We start from the raw sequence: 16,280 nt of genomic DNA, 5'->3' as shown, positions 1-16,280 counted from the left end.
GCCTCTCTTTCTTGGTTGGTGTCAAAATATACCAAAACCTGGATTAAGACTTGTTTGTTATTAATTATAAATGCTACCCTGTTGCCTCTTGCCAGATATTCGTGCTACGCTTTCAACATCTTAGGACCCCACGTTGATATGCATCTTTGTTCCGGAGTTAAACGACCAGCCAATTAAATAGCTTAAGGGGAGGACTTCCTTTTTGTTTGTTTGTTTTATGGACAATACATGCACCAGGGCAATTTCATAATATGTTTTTTATTTTCAAGTGATGTAGGCGTAGTACCAGCTCCATTTTAGGCTGTCAGGTCCTATTCCTGTCGGGCTATTGTGTGGATGGATGGAAAGCTGTAGCCTATAGGGGGAGGTGAGGGCGAAGCGAGCAGATATGAGAACTGGTTTATTGGATGTCTGCTGCCTGTAGCTCATATTTTATCTGAAAGAAAACGTCTCGCCGTTTGTTTTACAGTCCGAAAAAACAACGACATCGCAACCGAGGAGCTACCGACCGGACGGTAGCATGATAGTCGTGGAGGGGACTCGGAAGGAAGAGGGCCCGTATCTGCATTTCACTTCGCCTAAACCGAATTCATTGAGTCGGTAACCAGCGTCCGACATGGGGAAGGAGGTAAATGGAGTGTCGCGGAGCCGGTTTGAGGTGAGTTTACCATCAATACAAGCTGACAGCCATTGACACACATCCACCGTAGCAGTTAAACCCGTCAGGATGCGGGCCTACGGGGTGACTGTCGCTGTATTTATTGTTAAACTGCGCTTATGGAGAGGCTGTGGAAGCAGCTTCCGCAGTCACTGTTTGGGATTAGGTCAAACGCTGTTTTTTTGTTCAAACAACGTAGTTTTGGCATGACATGTTTCACAGAAGACACGAGTCGGCGTTTCCCCATAAAGCTATCGTGTTGTTCTCGCTTTGAATGGAGCGTTTTTAAAGGTCCCGAAAAATGTTTTCCTCGTTTCACATTGCGCCGTCAAAACAAAGACGCCGAGGCTCCATGGAGCACGCCGAGGACCTGCACACGTTCACGTATTTACCAAGAAGGGAAAGCTGTCCACTTCGCTTTTCTAATGAGCCGTTTCATATGTGCCCTGATATCTACCGCGGTGTAATTTTGTAAATATGACTTTTGGTTGTTTTCTTTGAGAGGTTGGGGGGTTGTCTGACGAGCCGGATTGTTGTGCCTATCCATGGCCGCTGCGGTTGTGGGGGGCCTCGGGTTGGGACCGACGTTACCCGTGTTAGCACACACACTATCAACAAAAACACAGTGACCTGTCCCGGTAGCAAAAGAGCTACATGTACATACACGAGCTACAGTGCTGTTGTATTGTAGTATTTACCATTGTGTAAACTTTGTGCCGCAAGCGGAGCGGAATATTTTGGTGAGCACCCAAACGGATCCGGTCGGTGACATTGCACTGTGGAGCCTAAGCACTTGGTGTTGTTTAATCCCCAGCCAGTGTGGGATTTGTGTGTGGTTTTATTTATTTTTAACGGTGCAACAGCTGACGACTCAGAAGATTCAGGCCGTTACCTTCTGGCCCGACAGCTGCGGGAGAGCTGCTGTGTCAAGATAAGCGGATTTTGACCACGAGGAATCGGAAGTGGCGACCTGGATTTCAAAATAAAGTGTGCATTTTTTTATTTTGGGGCTCCTGTTAAGAGGGTATATCTTTGAGACGTTGACGCTGCATTTGCTACACTGATTGTGTCTTCGTGGAGATGTAGGCGTGTTACGGTGTATGAAAAGTGCACCTGTACTTTTCATTTCTTAATTTATTTGTTAGGGACAGTGCTAATTATTTATTGGTAGATTTGTATTGATGGACAATAAGAAAATGAATACTCATGCACTTGAGTAGTTAAATGACATAGGATAAAAACACAATACAGCATAGTGGTATTTTTCAATAGTCCAGAGTTAGCCCAGAAAACTATTGTAAAAGTCATGAGATCCAAGATGAAACTGTCACCATAGGCCATCAAAAATGCATAGTGGTCAAACCCAGTTAATACACTATAAGCTAAGGAGAGTTTCACTTTGATTGACATTTCCTAAAATGTCCTGTTGTATTTTGTCAAGCTTTACTGCTCTGCTTTAGACACTGATCTGTTGTAGACCCGCCTTAAGACTACAGCCCTCTGATATGCAATTAATAACCAATATTGTGACTGACAATTACAACTCCGTTGTGTTTGTATAATTGGGTGTTTGATGTAAGACTTGTTGAAGCAGTTTAAACTGTAGACAGAAAAGCAGTCTTTTAATTGCTGATGGCCTGTCTCTTGGGTGTTTCATATATTAGTTGTCCACTGATGTAGTTTAGGATAAATTAAATATATGAACCCAATTTAACTGCTGATTTACCGTTAACTCTTCATGGAAAATGCAGTTGCAAGTGTCAAACTGATGTATAGATTTAATCTGAGAAATTGGTCTTTTCCGAAGAAAAAAACCATTTCAATTTTCAAAAAATATGATCACTTTTTGTTTCGCATTGCAATGATGTCTAGCAGGAAGTTATAGCTCACCCAGCTCTTTACCTCCTACCAGGCCTGCTTCACTGACTATAGCTCACCAGTGGAGAAAACATAATGCTCACATTCATGCAGCATTAGTTTCATTTTATGTTTGATTACAAAAGGGGACAGTGTATGCCCATTGAGCACGCTCATCTGGTTCTTTGGAAATGGCCCTGGATTATTTGCCCAGAAAGTAGCGCTGTGAAGGGCGAGCTATCGGAGTCAGTTTGTCCCAAATGTGAAATGTCCTTTCTTACTCTTTCTGTGTGTGTGTGTGTGTGTGTGTGTGTGTGTGTGTGTTTATCAGAGAGACATGGAGGCTTTCACCCTGACTGAGTTTCTAAATGGGGGACAACCTGTCCGTTTGTTTTTATGTCCTGATGAATAGGTTTGTTTCAGTGTGTAAGTAAAACATATGAAGCTATTGTGAATGGGGTTTTAGGATATATGCCCACAATTAATATGGCCTCACTGTAAACTCAGTTGGCACCCATGAGTTATTTAAAAACACACACAAAATTAAGATTTGCTTCATGAATGCTCATGAATGCTTCATATTTGTACCAGTAACGAAGTGCAAAGAAGGACATGCAAATTCCTTGTTGATTTTGTCGCAGATGTTTGGCTCTTCTAAATAGCATGTGCACTTTTTATTTACACACTAAAGTCCCCGCCCCTCAATTACCCCGTCTCTGGTTTAGATTTATCTTTCCAAATCTATGGAGGAAAATGGATTTGGCCAGATGTTGCTTCATTTGCGTTGCTGTGACTGAGTGGATGCACCCAAATGTCATCGTCTTAATATCTTACATTTTATAATGCAGTCGTCTGTCTGTCTGTGTGTGTATTGTGTAAGTAGCTTGGTCTTAATGAATGCTGATGTATTATCTCTTTGTTTACTGTGGCTTTTTCCTGTAGATTATAGCTTAGTATTTGCAATCACACAATGGGCAATTATTCACGTGGAAATCAATTAGCAGTTTGCAGAATCTGGAGCAATTTGTCTCAGTCACAATAATATATTGTAACTCATTTCAGTGTACATTCTCGGTGCATGCTGATGTGGACGCTGGTGTCAATTCAACAATGTAAACAGAGGCGGTGTGGGGAGCATATGCCGGCAGAAAAGATAACATGAACGCAGAGGCCATCACAGCTCTATAGTCGACAGTACAAAGTCCTCTCCTGTTGATTTTGCTTAGAAGACACACATTGCAGTTTCTTGTGCTGCTTTATCTTCTGTTGCCCCATGTTTTCCAAGACTTGACATTGAATCTATCACAGCTGATGAGATTAAGATCATTCATCCTTGTTTTTATGCTTGGGCCATCCTTGAGTGAGGTGAGTGGATGAATGGGGGCCCAGCTATGTTTAAGATGGATGCCAGGACTGATATTATCTTCTGCACCCTTTCAGATGTTCACAAATAGTGATGAGGCGGTCATCAACAAGAAGCTGCCTAAGGAGCTGTTGCTACGGTGAGTTGACATTCCAAAACACTTCAATCAAAATCCCTGTAGGTTTTTTTTTTTTTTTTTTGCAAGCAAATATGGCATGTTGCATTCTCCACACTCGCCTCCCTGCCTTCGCTCCCAATCAGCACATCAATCATCCACAAGGGCACAATTGGCCTTGCACCACCCTCCTCCCATTGCAGCCCCCAAACACAGACGCGCACACTGTGCATCTCTCGATCATATACTGTGTGACACTTGCCCTTTTGCAATGATTCAACTAAACTAACCACCAAGATGCAAATGTCCTCTCGTTCCCCACCCTCCTCTTCTTCGCCCACCCCCTCCCGCTAAAACTGTAATTAAATGCAGAGGCTTGAGGCTATAAAGCATTCAAATTTAATTCAGCCAAAAAGAAAAGCGAGCCCCTGAGCAAACAGAAAATGAAGGCCATAACTCAAGCCTCGGCCTTGCCAGCCGATCTGCCTGTGCTGCCGGGCCAGGTTCAGCGCCCTGATTTGTGAGGCTGGCAGGCTGTGCTGGGACTCTGCATCCCTGCTTGAACTTGTATGCAGTTTTTTGCTGCATAGTAAGTTTCCATCTCTGTTCTAAGAAGCGTTTCTTCCTCGCCTGGACCCCACTTTGAGAAAACACATCTATCTTGGAAACGGGGTAAACGCATCTATCCTGCCTGCAATCAAAGACAATATTAGCTGATTTACTCACACCCCTGTGCTGTGAGTGGAAGCCGAAGCAGGGTTGAGTTGGGCAGTTTAGTGTAAAGAGGAAGCTTCTGGCAGCGGGGTTCAGGGTCTCTAAACCGTCCCTGTCTGTCTTCCAGAATCTTCTCCTTTCTGGATGTGGTGACACTCTGTCGCTGTGCCCAGGTCTCACGGGTGAGTCTGTGTTCACAAGGTGTGTGTATGCATGTGTGCGTGACTGTATGTGGTTTTTGTCTGTGTGTGTGTTTTTTTTTTAGTGCGTGTATGTGCTAAGTTTGAGAACAAACTTGACCCTAAACGTTGCCTCTCCCTCCCTTCTCACAGTCCTGGAACGTTCTGGCCTTGGATGGCAGCAACTGGCAGCGAATCGACCTCTTTGACTTCCAGAGGGACATTGAGGTGATTAAATCTGATCTTCGTCTGTAACTTTGCTTTGTAGATTTCCCTTCACACTTCACTAATGATCTGTCATTACTTTAAATTGAGGTTTGGAATCATGTACAGCGGACTGAGTGGATTGTTTTCATTCCAGGGCCGGGTGGTGGAGAACATCTCAAAGCGATGTGGGGGGTTCCTTAGGAAGCTGAGTTTGCGGGGTTGCTTGGGTGTGGGTGACAGCGCCCTGAGGTGAGTATGGCGAGGACTTAGCCTGACAGAAATTGTAGTTCTACTTTAGGCCCTGGGGGGAGCGAGAGAGACCTGCAAGTTCTGTTTGTTATTTCTCCCTGTAGGACTTTCTCTCAGAACTGCAGGAACATCGAGCTGCTTAGTCTGAATGGCTGCACCAAGATCACTGACAGGTTTGTGCATTATTCTGGGATGCGAGTGTCTTATCATGCCTCTTCTCCTTGTAAAAGGCTCATTGTCTACTGTCTCTTCTGCAGCACGTGTAATAGCCTCAGTAAGTTCTGTCCAAAGCTGAAGCACCTGGACCTCGCCTCCTGTACCTCAATCACCAACCTGTCACTCAAAGCTCTCAGGTGTGTAGGGTCAATGTTGTGATATATACTTCCCCTGAATTTACAACATACACCCTCGGATACCATCTGTTTCCCTCAATGGTTTTCCTCTGTTAAACCTACACAATTCAAGTAAATACATTGTACCTTTTTATAATGGATGTGAATTGCACAAACGGTACTTTAACTCCTTCTCGGGAACATTTAAAAACAATATATTCTCCCTCCCTCTCATAGACTTGTTTTTCTTGTTCCCCCCCCCCCGCCCCCCCAACTCTTACATGTCCTTTCTGAATTTCCTTCTGGCAGTGAGGGTTGTCCTCTGCTGGAGCAGCTCAACATCTCCTGGTGTGATCAGGTCACCAAGGATGGCATCCAGGCTCTGGTGCGTTGCTGTCCAGGACTCAAAGGCCTTTTCTTAAAGGGATGCACACAGGTACGCTTCAGGGCTCAGTATGAGCTGGAGATGCTGACCAGGGCGAATGGTGTCGGTCCTTTGTGCATAATGAGTAAAAATTCTATTGGATACATTTGAGAGCAGCTTGATTTGTTGCAGTTAATTGTTGTAATCCATTGGTCACTTCTTGGACACACTGTTGTTATTGCTCAACACTGCAGTAGGTAGCACTGTTTTGTACGTTCCGTCATAGTGGTCATCACATACTGTCCTCTAGTTCATGCCGATGTGTCTTTGGGCAAGACACTCTACCCCAAATTGCTCAGTGTGTGAATGGGTGTATAACATGTAGTGTAAAAACACTAAGTGGTTGGAAGACTAGAAAAGCATTTTTAGAAGCACAAGTCCATTTACCAAAGTAACTACCAAGTTCCTCTTATTTTCATTCGCATTGAACACAGCTGCTGCTATCGCAAACATAAAAGGCATCACTTCCTGTGCAATAGAGGATGTTTCTGAGAAACGGCATGCCAGACACTGTTTACAGCAAATGTGAACAAATATAGCAACATGTTGTTTTATCAACAGTCATTATATCAGTGACAGTATAAGGTTATTTTGGGATAACTTTAATATGCTTTATTATACTTTTATGCTTCATTATACTTTTATACTTTTTATCAATGTATTTTGATTTCAGTTGACTGTCTTTCCTCTGTCAATCTCCCCCACAGCTGGAGGACGAGGCTCTGAAACATATCGGGGCTCACTGTCCAGAGCTGGTCACACTCAACTTGCAAACATGCTCAGTAAGTACAGGTGACACGGCCAGAAAATGTATCTTATAAATCTGGAAAAACAACCTGGTTTTGCAATTTTAATGACAAATCATTTGTTATAAAACCCTTCACATTTTGGCATGAAAGTAAAAAGAACACAAGCACTGTTTGTTACTTTCCAGGGTGTACCCTGATGTGCACTCAGGACACGTTGTGCTCTCCAACTCATTGTGAATACCAATTGTCTTTGAAGCCTGCTCACACAATGCATATAATTTTCTCTGGTTGTACCTGTCCTAAATAATCTGCCTCCTTCATCTGTCCATCTCCTCCTCATCTCGCACCTCAGGAACCTCATCGTCTCATCTTGTCCCACTTCCTCTTCCTCCTTTTCTCTTGCCGAGCTATTACTCACCTGTTCCTCCTCTTCCTATGCCCGATCCTGAGTTTTCTTGAGCAATACTTAAAACAGAAAATGCAGGAGGAAAACAAATTATTTAATTTGCTGGGTGTTAAGTACAGTTATATTCTATGTGCCAAAGTTGTACATTGATTGCTTTTAATACATAGCTTCTGGTGAGCACAGCAAAAGCTTGTATGTGTTCACATCTCACATTGGATGTGGATTGAAGTGACCTCCCACACACATAAACACAAACTGAACTTTCTGTCAGCAGCAGATAACAGATGAGGGCCTCATCACAATTTGCCGGGGTTGTCACCGCCTGCAGTCTCTTTGTGTGTCGGGCTGTGCCAATATCACAGACGCCATCCTGCACGCCCTGGGCCAGAACTGCCCTCGCCTCAGGTGAATTTACACACAAATCCTCACTCTGAACTTCTTTTGTTATACTTGTTGAAATTCTCTTTACACCCCATTTTGGGGGAGGGACTTCGGGGGGAGGCTTGTATTGACAGGATTGGTGTTGCCGACTTGATGACTTTCTTGCTCCATTCAGCGATTTAAAATGAATAAATGTTGAAGCTACTGTTTCAGTTAAAGTCCCAAAGAGTGACCGAGTGTAGGTGATTGTATAACTCTCTGCTCCTCTCCTTCTTTCAGAATATTAGAAGTGGCTCGCTGCTCTCAGCTTACAGATGTGGGCTTCACTACATTAGCCAGGGTGAGTGTGGCCTCTATTGGTTGTATATAAACACAAATATTAAATACTTAGAGATTTCAATATTTTAATTTCATGTCTCATTTGTTTTTAGTCCAACAATATCTTGAAAACAAAGTGTCTCAGTTTATTATCTCTTTCTCTGCTGTAGAACTGTCATGAGCTTGAAAAAATGGATTTAGAAGAATGTGTGCAGGTAATAAACAATCCAATGCAACAAAATATGCTTTCCACTGCTGTTGAATGCAGTTATGACAATTGTTTGTCCTTTTGTTTACATTTTGCATCAGATCACAGATGGAACACTCATCCAGCTGTCTATCCACTGCCCTCGTTTGCAAGTCCTGGTGAGTGAGTGTGTGTGGCTGCCACTCGTGTGGTATTTACAAGCACCACATCGCAGCTTGTTCTAGCAGACAGTTGAGTAACGGAGCTCCTGTGTTGGTCCTCCTGTAGAGTCTGTCTCACTGTGAGCTGATCACTGATGACGGCATCAGACACCTCGGCAGCGGTCCGTGTGCTCACGACCGTCTGGAGGTGATCGAGCTGGACAACTGCCCCCTGATCACAGACGCTTCACTGGAGCACCTGAAGAGCTGCCATAGTCTGGATCGCATTGAGCTCTATGACTGCCAGCAGATTACCCGCGCTGGCATCAAGAGACTAAGGGTGAGTTGTGTGGGCTAGTAACAGTGAGTAAGCTCTGCTTCTTATGTACACTGAACAAAAATGCACTTGTTTTTTGCTCCCAAAAAACCTGAAATATATGATCTAAGACTCTTCCTATAAACACACAAAAGGCTTATTCGTCGTATTACGGGCCCATAGGTGTTAACATCAGTGTTGGTGAGTACTTTTCTTTTTCAAAGATAATCTATCCACCTGACAGCTTTGGCATTTCAAGATACTGATTTAGCAGCACAATTATTACACAGGTGTGTCTTGGGCTGGTCACAATAAAAAGGTCTCTCATAAAAGTGCAGTTTCATGACACAATTTCATGAAACCCGATGTCAGAAGTTTTGAGGCAGCGTTCTATTGGCATGCTGACTTCTGAAATGTCCACCAGCCCAGATCATCCACATCCAGCTACTTCTCCTGCCGGGCCAGACGCTGATGTAACCGATGCTTTGCACAAGAGGGTCTTGACTTAATCGTACCCGACTTGAGTGTGCAAATGCTCACTTCTGATGGCATATCTGTATCCCTAGTTATGTGGAATCCATAGTTCAGAGTACCTAATACATTTTTTCATGATAAAACTGCATTTTAGAGTGGCCTTTTATTGTGACTAGACAATGGTTCTCCTGTGTTATAATCTGGATATGACACACCTGTCAGGGGGATTGATGATCCTGGCAAGGGAGAGGTGCTCAATAACACAGATTTTAACGAAGTTGGACACACCATTTTAAAGCAAAAAACCTTTCGTGTACATTGTCTTTACATTTTTTTTTTTTTAAATGAGAGCGAAAACAAAAGTGTTTATATTTTTGCTCTGTGTAGAATGTACTGTAAAAAGCCTTTTTGTGCACTCAACGTGGATTTGGAATCCCTAAATGTATATGCTCCCCATCCTGGCACTGTCCATTGGTTGAGTGTTTCAGCTGGCCATCCAAGTCATCTTCTTACCTCAAATGCTACATATTTTTTGCAGCAACCACATATTGATATAGGCATTTCACTTCTCTGCACTATTACTAAACAAGTTCGTCAGACTGCAAATCAAAAATATACAAATGAACCCACCCATTCCAGATATTTGATCCTTATTAAAGTGGAGTTTGTTGTTTACCTCTAGTAGAGTTATGGACCAGGTTTTGTTTTATGCGTGAACCCTGTCGTTTTGCATATGCACATGGTGTAAATAATAAAGTGGCAACAGAGATAAAAGTACATAAACAACACGTTAGCTGGAGCCTCCTGATTTCTTTGTTGAACTATGTCTATTTTTTTATTTTTTTAAACAAGACTCCACAAGTTACTTTTAGTTGAATGGAGGTTTGTTGGAAATACAAATTTCGACATATGAAGAGGAGTACATTTGATGTGTAACATAACAAACTGTCTGTTTGACATCAATTGAACCCAACATGGAATTCAAGATGACACAGCAACATGACTTTCAGGGCTGACACTGATGGCGAAATGTTGTTTTACAACAATGACAATTGTAAATGTCCCCGCTGTGTGACTAATAAAAGATTATCTTATCTTATAATGTACAAGCAGCTCTGCAGTCACCAAATGAGGAAGGAAGAGTTTAAGTGGAGCACAATAAGCAGTGTATGACAGACCAGGTCAGGGCAGCCTTTTTTCTATGAAAACATGATTCCCATCAGCCTGATTTTTAAGAAGCAGCAGGAGAACATTCCCGACAAATGTCATAGATTCATACATTTTGTCCAAATAAAACTGGTGTTTGAGTCACCGCTCCACCCACAAGAAGTGATAAATCAAAACTGAGGTGTGAAATACAATAATGAGGAATCACTGTCCAGAGAGAGCTCATGCTGTCTTTTAATTGTATTAGATTGGAACTATTTGTACAACCATTAACATATTTCCATCTATGTTTCCTTCTTTCCGCTCCACAGACCCATCTGCCTAACATCAAAGTGCATGCATACTTCGCTCCCGTCACTCCACCACCCTCCGTCGGGGGCAGTCGTCAGAGGTTTTGCCGCTGCTGCGTCCTACTATGATGTAAAGACAACAACCCCCCCTTTCCGCTCCCCGTGTCCCTCGTACATGCTCCCCGCAGCCCGTCACTTGACCCCGGACCTGCTGTCCCCCTCCTGGCGCCCTGTCATAGAGTATATGCTGGTGTGTCTCCTGTTTGGAGCTGCAGAGAGAGGGAGAGAGCCAAAACACGCTACATGGTCTTGGGTAACTTTCCCAAAAACATTCCTAAATCTCTCCACCACACGCATACAGGACACACACACACCAGGCTTTCTGCTATGCAGACAAACTTGCATACACAGATTAACTCTTAGAAGAATGTCTGAACATTTCCGGTCTGTGTTCAGTGGCCAAACCAGTATTACAAAGAGGGTTATGTAAAATAAAATGTGGTCACCTCTGTCAAGGGATTTAACTCTTCATCAAATGAGGTACAAAATAATTTTTCATCGACTTAAACATTGTTTCGTATTTGAAGGGAGAGAGAGCGACACACACTTCTATTTAACACTTTGAGACTGGTAACAGTTATGGTTTCTTGAGAAAATATAGAAAAATCCCTCTTAACCTCTCACGCATACTTCCCTTGTTGTTGAAGGTCACTTGCCAGCTACCTCTAGACGGGAAAGGCACTTGAGTAAGACCTCAGTTAGCTTTTTCCTGCAGGCTGTTTTATAAAATAAATAAAGATTAGGCTACAATGCAGCCAGTAAACTGCCGACACCTCCAACAAACACACAGACAGCAGCAGAAAGCTCGTTTTGTGATTTAAGAAAAAAAAAAAGAAAGAAAACATACTTGCAGCTATTTGCACCTATTGCAGTAAAGCAATGATAAGACACTTTACCAAATGGCCATCTCAGAAATTAAAACTAGCATTTTACTAACACACACAAATACAAATCGTCATGCACACTGAGCTTGCTACACATGTACCCTCACCTCTCTCTGTTACAATCAGAAGCTTCAATATGCTGAAGAAAAAAAGTTCAATATTTTTCTAAAAATGGACACCAATTAATACTCACAAGTGGGGACTCGAGAAGATGCCAAATGTTGCATGTAACACCTCTAGTTTTTTAAAATCTAATTGTAAATAGTCAGTGAGTCGAAGCCAGCTAAACGACAGATGATGATATGAGATGGGGGCAGAGATTTCTGTCCTCCTGAAGGAACTATGGCGAAGCTCACACATGCTTGTGTAAGTGTTGGAGTGTGTGCTGGAGCTTCGGACAGTCCGACTGAGCCAGCACGTAACCTGCAGTTTGACAGAAGAACTGATGCTGGCCTGCGGAAGCTCACGTCGACAAAAGGAAAGTAATAAAGACGCTCTTTTGAAGGAAGGAAAGAATATAAAAGTCTGACATGACTACATGAAATCATGTTGTCGGGCCAGAACAATGGAAAGAAAAAGTCAACTGAAAACAATCAAAGTACGTCTATTTTCAGTTCATTTGATTTCATTTAGTTGCTCTTGTTTTTGCATCGGTGACGGTTCTGATGACGACGAGGAACTGGTGAACCACGCGCAGCGGTGAGAGGACGCGCCGGATGTTGGCATCGGCAACTCCTCAACTCCCATGAGGCCTTGCAGAGGATGGAGTTACAGCGTGGGACACCCTGCCTCCCTGGGACCTCCTGCGTCGGCGTCTGTCTGACGCCGAACGTGGAGAACCGATCAGACCGGCAGAGGCTCTAAAAGAGGAAGTCATCTGAATTATGGCCTGCTGGCAGATATGATGGAAAGACTTTTGTCACAACGGAGGGCTTTAATGGATTGCCCCCCGCCCAATGAAGTATTGAAGCCTTTTCTTATTGATTATCCTCTCCTGCACTTGCACCTGCTTTATTCTGCGTCTCTTTTTCGTCCCGTTTCCTTTTATAAATGTGTCTTTTACTGCTTTTCTTTCTGATTTCCTCTGGATCTCTACCTTTTTCTCTTCTTTTGCGTTTCTGTTTTTGGTGTGGTTTGGATTGCGTCTGCTCTGTGTTTTTGAAGTCATGAGTTCAGTGTCTCCAAGATGAGTTTCCTCTTCCAGTCCTCAGTTTTGATCTGATGGTGTTTGTGTTTTCATTAAGAGTTTATTGTTACTTAATGTCCAGAGTGTAGCCTTTGTCCAGGGGAAGTTTGGCGCCAGTGCAATTGAAATAAATGTTGAACTTTGAGTTGAATTTTTTTTTACTGTGCGTTGAGGAGGAGTTCATGATGACATGTATGTATGATGTGGGTTCCACTTATTGAATGGTTCCATCAAGGAGAAGTCTCGGGGATGGCTGTTCAGGCATTGTGTGCCGCTTAAGCAGAATCAGATTTTCCTCCCATATTTGTATGCCTGGCTTTTCCCTCCCATGATGCACCCCTGTCCAAATACATCAAACAAGACAGAAATTGGTAATGATGGCTACGGCAAGCAGAAGGATAAACTGAGACGAATCCAGTGTAATCCAGTCGGATCTGTTTGTTTGAATGGGGGTTTACAGGGGATTAGGGAACAACTGAGAGTTAAAATGGCGAAGATATCTAATGTACTCTCTCTGTGCGCCGGGGTTATGACGGTTAACTGGAAGAAAAAGAAAACGTGGTAGGATTTTTAGACTGAGCCAGGTTGTAACACCTGCTTGGCCTCGTCACAAACCGTACGTGGCACAGCCTGAGTCATCAGAGCAGCGCCGCGCTTTTAAGCCAAACACTTTGAAAGGGTCACAGGTCGTAGCACCTGCTCCTGATGGTTTTATATGTACAAAAAAAACATCCTGCTATTTATATCTTTTCATGGTACAAAATACACTACAGGCTCTACAAAACAGAACTCTAGACTTATTGTTCCTCCCAGCGTCAAACACCTCTGTCCTTCTGTCAGACCTTCCACCAGTTTACACGTCGAGCTACACACACTTGTTTCATGTCCCAAACACTGGAGTAAGGTTGAGGGTTAGGACAGAGCAAGAGGTGAATCTACAGTGCGTTCATGGTAGATTGACACCGCTGAAATAAAAAACAAACTTTTTGACAATGACTGTAGTTCATATAATTACTGTAAATGTTTTTCTTTTCTTTCTTTCTTTTTTTTTTTTTTTTTTACAATTAACCGATATAAATGAATATGTACGAATGAATAAATATATACCTATATTATTAAGACTTGTCTGGTTTTCACTCTGGTGGGGAGCTTGTTCTCGTTTTATGGCCAGGGGTTGTTTGACGTTGTCGGCGCAGCAGATGGCAGCCAAGAGCCGGTCCTAAAGATCCCCACACACTGCTGCTCTGCTTTCAGCTTTCAGCGGCTACAGGATTCAGGACTGGTCAGCTTTTTTGTTGAGACAAATGGATTTGCTTATCTTAAGTAAGTAAAGTGTGGTAAACCACCAGTTCCTAGACTAGAATATGTTATTTACTTAAAGAACATCATACAAATAATTCTGTCACTTATTACATTGTCAATTATTGTATGGTCATTACTTTATCTTTTATCATTTCTGTTAGTGATTGTTGCTAATCTTCAAAACACAACTTTGCAATGTTTGTACAAAATGTTAAATTAGATTGTCCAATTTAATTGTCTTTTGTTTTACTCCGTCTTCCAACAATTGTGCCAATATGAACATTGAAACATTGCTTTCTGTGATTATTCGTCCCCTTCATACTAGGCATTTAAACATCCCTACCTAATACGCTTCCAATTCAAGGATCGTTTATTGCCATGATGCAGCACCGGGATCCACAACGAGATTCAGTTTCAGTCCATTTGTAACATGAGAAACAAAACAAAAGCAGAAGGGCATTCCTGTTGTGCTTTATTTGTATTTGCATCATAAGGAATGTAAACAGCAGCAAAACATTTTTTTTTATCTTGGCAGATAAGATGGCCGGCATTAAAAATTAAAACATTAAGAAAACATTGTGCATCTACTTTGAGTGGGTTTGAGCACCAACATCGTGATGTAAACACAGACTCCACCTCCTCTCGTCCCACCGGAGTCCTGTCATGTCAATGTAAGATGGTGGACAAAATGCATTTCTGCAAAACCACTTTCTAAAGTTCCTCTGAAGATAATACGAGAGGCTAAAGCAGCAGAGGTCGACAAATCAAGGTTACTAAAATGACTTACAGACTTGCACAGTTGTGAAGTTTAGATTTTGGGGTGAATTACAAATGAAAATACTTTAATCCGAACAGTTTATTCCCGAGATACCTCGCACAAGTGTCCTATAAGAGCACAGTCTTTATCCGATGGGTGCCTGTTTATAAAGGGACTATTTGTGTTTGTGACAATGCAGTCTCTCTGTTTGTGTGTTCTAACGTGAACATGTCTGAGGTGAAAGCCCATGAACAATCTGTATCTATTTATTCCAGTGGAACGAGCAGCAGCTCTGGTCCTGTAACTGCACCATGACGACCGCTGTCACGGCTGGGATCTGTCTTCCGCCGCATGGGGCTCATTTTGTTCCTCTCATCCTCCTATCGTTTCCCCCCTCGTCTCTCCATCACTGAGAGATCTGTGTGTTTCAACTCCTGTTTTAATGCTCATTTTTTAGCAGCCACGTTCCGGCACCTGGGGTATCACACTGGAGGATGAAAGGGTGTCTCAGAGGGAGACATTTAAATGTAAGCGTGTGTGTGTTTTTCTCCTTCAGCAATTTTCTCAACTGTTTTGTGTTTTCTGCGTTTGAACACAGACGGATCAGATCACAGCTCACCGCACACTGCCCCACCAAGACATTGTGCTTTGGTTTATTTTTGGCAGCAAAGCCACAACTACACATCACCAGACAACTTTTGGCTTGACTTTTGTTCATTTTTCCCCCTTTCAGCAGTCACTCTGCTATCTGCTGTGCTGTGGCTCTGGTTGAAGCAATAATTAATGTGATAACTGAGGCTCTCTCTTTGTCTTCATTCTGTCTCTTTCTGCAACCCACACACGCACAAGGACTTTCTGACAGCTTAGAGCAAACTTTGATGTCAGGCTTAGGTGAAATAATTCAGTGCAGATAGACAAAAATACTTCAATCAGTGTTTGCTGCTCACAGTGGTGCAGTATTTGCTTAAAAATCACTTTGAAATATCACTTATTGTGTTAACTCCACCTGTCGTTTTACCTTGGTCAGGTTAATGCAAAAAGCAGTAGCTGTGACCAAAACCGTATTGCTTCATTCTCATTTGATGTGTATAAAGAGGGCAATCAATAGAAACTCACCCCGGGAGTCTATGTAACCAGGTAGAAAATGAGATTGCATTTGAAATCAGAGGAGCTGATCCTCTGGCCTTATTGTAGCTGTTTTAAACAAATCATGCCAGCCCTGATGTAGCTTTACCTCTGCAGGAAGGCACCGACATGCAGCTTCAGCCTCTGTGTTTGGAGGGCAGGTGGGAAACGACAAGGAATGAATGATAACAGAGTTAAGAGTGCATGGCTAAAAACTGTTTACCCCCCTAAAAAACTACTGAAAGTAGTGCAAGTCATCCCATATGGGTCATGTTCTACTATAGGAGAAGATGACTGTGATGAATTGACTCACAATTCCATTAAATAGGCTGCAGAAAGTTCTGCAACAGCATCCTGCACCCATTTCTGTCACTAGAACAATCCTCTGACGTTGATTCATAATAATGACGTACTTATGT

General features: G+C 42.7%; 1 protein-coding gene across 2 annotated transcripts; it reads left to right on the top strand.

The window, feature by feature from the left end:
- Positions 1-616: 616 nt before the first annotated feature.
- On the top strand, positions 617-10,676 carry fbxl20 (F-box and leucine-rich repeat protein 20; the record flags this gene model as incomplete). Of its 2 annotated transcripts, XM_079232600.1 has the most annotated exons (15): positions 617-658; positions 3,956-4,017; positions 4,835-4,889; positions 5,040-5,114; positions 5,248-5,342; positions 5,447-5,515; positions 5,600-5,695; positions 5,984-6,110; positions 6,806-6,880; positions 7,528-7,658; positions 7,914-7,974; positions 8,123-8,167; positions 8,262-8,318; positions 8,428-8,640; positions 10,569-10,676. In XM_079232600.1, 15 exons carry the CDS (start codon positions 617-619, stop codon positions 10,674-10,676), a joined length of 1,311 nt encoding a protein of 436 aa, XP_079088726.1. The 2 variants fall into 2 exon arrangements, with proteins under 2 accessions (XP_079088726.1, XP_079088727.1); XM_079232601.1 differs by lacking the exon at positions 5,600-5,695.
- Positions 10,677-16,280: the final 5,604 nt, after the last annotated feature.

This window comes from Taurulus bubalis (genome assembly GCF_910589615.1).
Source record: "Taurulus bubalis genome assembly, chromosome: 17".
NCBI lineage: Eukaryota > Metazoa > Chordata > Actinopteri > Perciformes > Cottidae > Taurulus > Taurulus bubalis.
The sequence above is the reverse complement of the archived record's forward strand: the minus strand, read 5'-3'. Positions and strand labels throughout refer to the sequence as shown.